The 1,622-nt window shown below is 39.9% G+C and overlaps 1 protein-coding gene across 1 annotated transcript; it reads left to right on the plus strand.

Annotated features, from left to right (window-relative positions):
• The first annotated feature begins 1,015 nt into the window (after positions 1-1,015).
• Positions 1,016-1,354, plus strand: LOC131641868 (uncharacterized). The gene has a single exon (XM_058912165.1). The coding sequence runs from the start codon at positions 1,016-1,018 to the stop codon at positions 1,352-1,354; it is 339 nt and encodes a 112-aa protein (XP_058768148.1).
• The last annotated feature ends 268 nt before the right edge of the window (positions 1,355-1,622 follow it).

Genomic DNA, 1,622 nt, shown 5'->3' on the forward strand with positions numbered 1-1,622 from the left:
TATCTTGGGAATGTTAAAGATCAATAATGATTTCCTTGATAGCATAAGAGAAGCTCAAAAGCTTGATGTGAAACTTGTTGATGTGTTGGTTAGTGTCGGACAAACTGAGAATGAAGATTTCAAGTTGGATGCTCAGGGTGTATTGAGGTTTCAAGGTAGAATTTGTATTCCCGGTGATATAGATCTGAAGAGGATGATCTTAGAGGAAAGTCATAGAAGTAGTCTGAGTATTGATCCAGGAGCGACTAAAATGTATCAAGACTTGAATAATTTATTTTGGTGGCCTGGAATGAAACGAGATGTGGCTCAATTTGTTTATGCTTGTTTGACTTGTCAGAAGTCTAAAGTGGAGCATCAGAAACCTGCAGGGTTGATGCAACCGTTAGAGATTCCAGAATGGAAATGGGATAGCATTTATATGGATTCGTGACGGGGTTAGCGAATACACCAAGAGGACATGATACAATTTGGGTGATTGTTGATAGGCTTACGAAGTCGGCTCATTTTAGTCCTATTAACATTACTTATCTCGTGTCAAGGTTGGCGGAGATTTATACGAATGTGATTGTGAAGTTGCATGGCATTACTCTATGTATTGTATCAGATAGAGATCCAAGGTTTACTTCTGATTTTTGGAAAGGTTTGTAAGAGGCTTTGGGTTCTAAGTTGAGGTTGAGTTCGGCTTATCATCCTCAGACTGATGGTCAGACTGAGCGGACTATTAAATCATTGGAGGATTTGTTGAGAGCATATGTTCTTGAGCAAGGAGGTTCGTGGGGACACTTATCTTCCATTGATAGAGTTCACTTACAATAACAGTTACCACTCTAGTATTGGAATGGCGCCTTTTGAAGCGTTGTATGGTAGGAGATGTAGGACTCCGTTGTGTTGGCATGAATCTGGTGAGAGTGTAGTACTTGAACCTGACATTGTTCGAGAAACTACTGAGAAGGTGAAGATGATTCGTGAGAAGATGAAAGCTTCTCAAAGTCGGCAAAAGAGTTATCATGATAAAATGAGAAAAGACTTGGAATTTCAAGAGGGCGATCATGTGTTTTTGCAAGTTACTCCTACAACCGGTGTTGGTCGAGCTTTGAAGTCGAAGAAGCTAACTCCTCGCTTTATTGGTCCTTACCAAATTACTTGTAAAGTGGGAAAAGTGGCTTACAGAATGGCGTTACCGCTAAATCTTTCGAATTTGCACGATGTGTTCCATGTGTCACAACTTCAGAAGTATGTTTCGGATCCTTCACATGTGATTGAGATGGATGATATTCAAGTTCGAGATAATCTTACGGTGGAGACGATGCCTTTAAGGATCGGAGATCGTGAGATAAAGTCTCTTTGTGGTTGAAGTGCCTCGAAAATTAAATAAAGATTTAAATTTTCTATAGACAGAGTCGCCATCGAATATTTATTTTATCCCTAAAGAAAAGGTAAAATAAACGAATAAAACCTAGAGATTGTGGATTCGGGTGTCGATTATGCGAGGGGAAGGTACTAGCACCCCTCGCATCCATCGTACTGTTTCCTTAAAAACCGCGTGTTTTATTTTATTATTGCGCTCGTATCGGATTCGAATCCGACTGCCTACGTATCCTCATTTGTGTATTGAGGAATCA

The sequence above is a fragment of the Vicia villosa genome, unplaced genomic scaffold (assembly GCF_029867415.1).
Source record: "Vicia villosa cultivar HV-30 ecotype Madison, WI unplaced genomic scaffold, Vvil1.0 ctg.004187F_1_1, whole genome shotgun sequence".
NCBI lineage: Eukaryota > Viridiplantae > Streptophyta > Magnoliopsida > Fabales > Fabaceae > Vicia > Vicia villosa.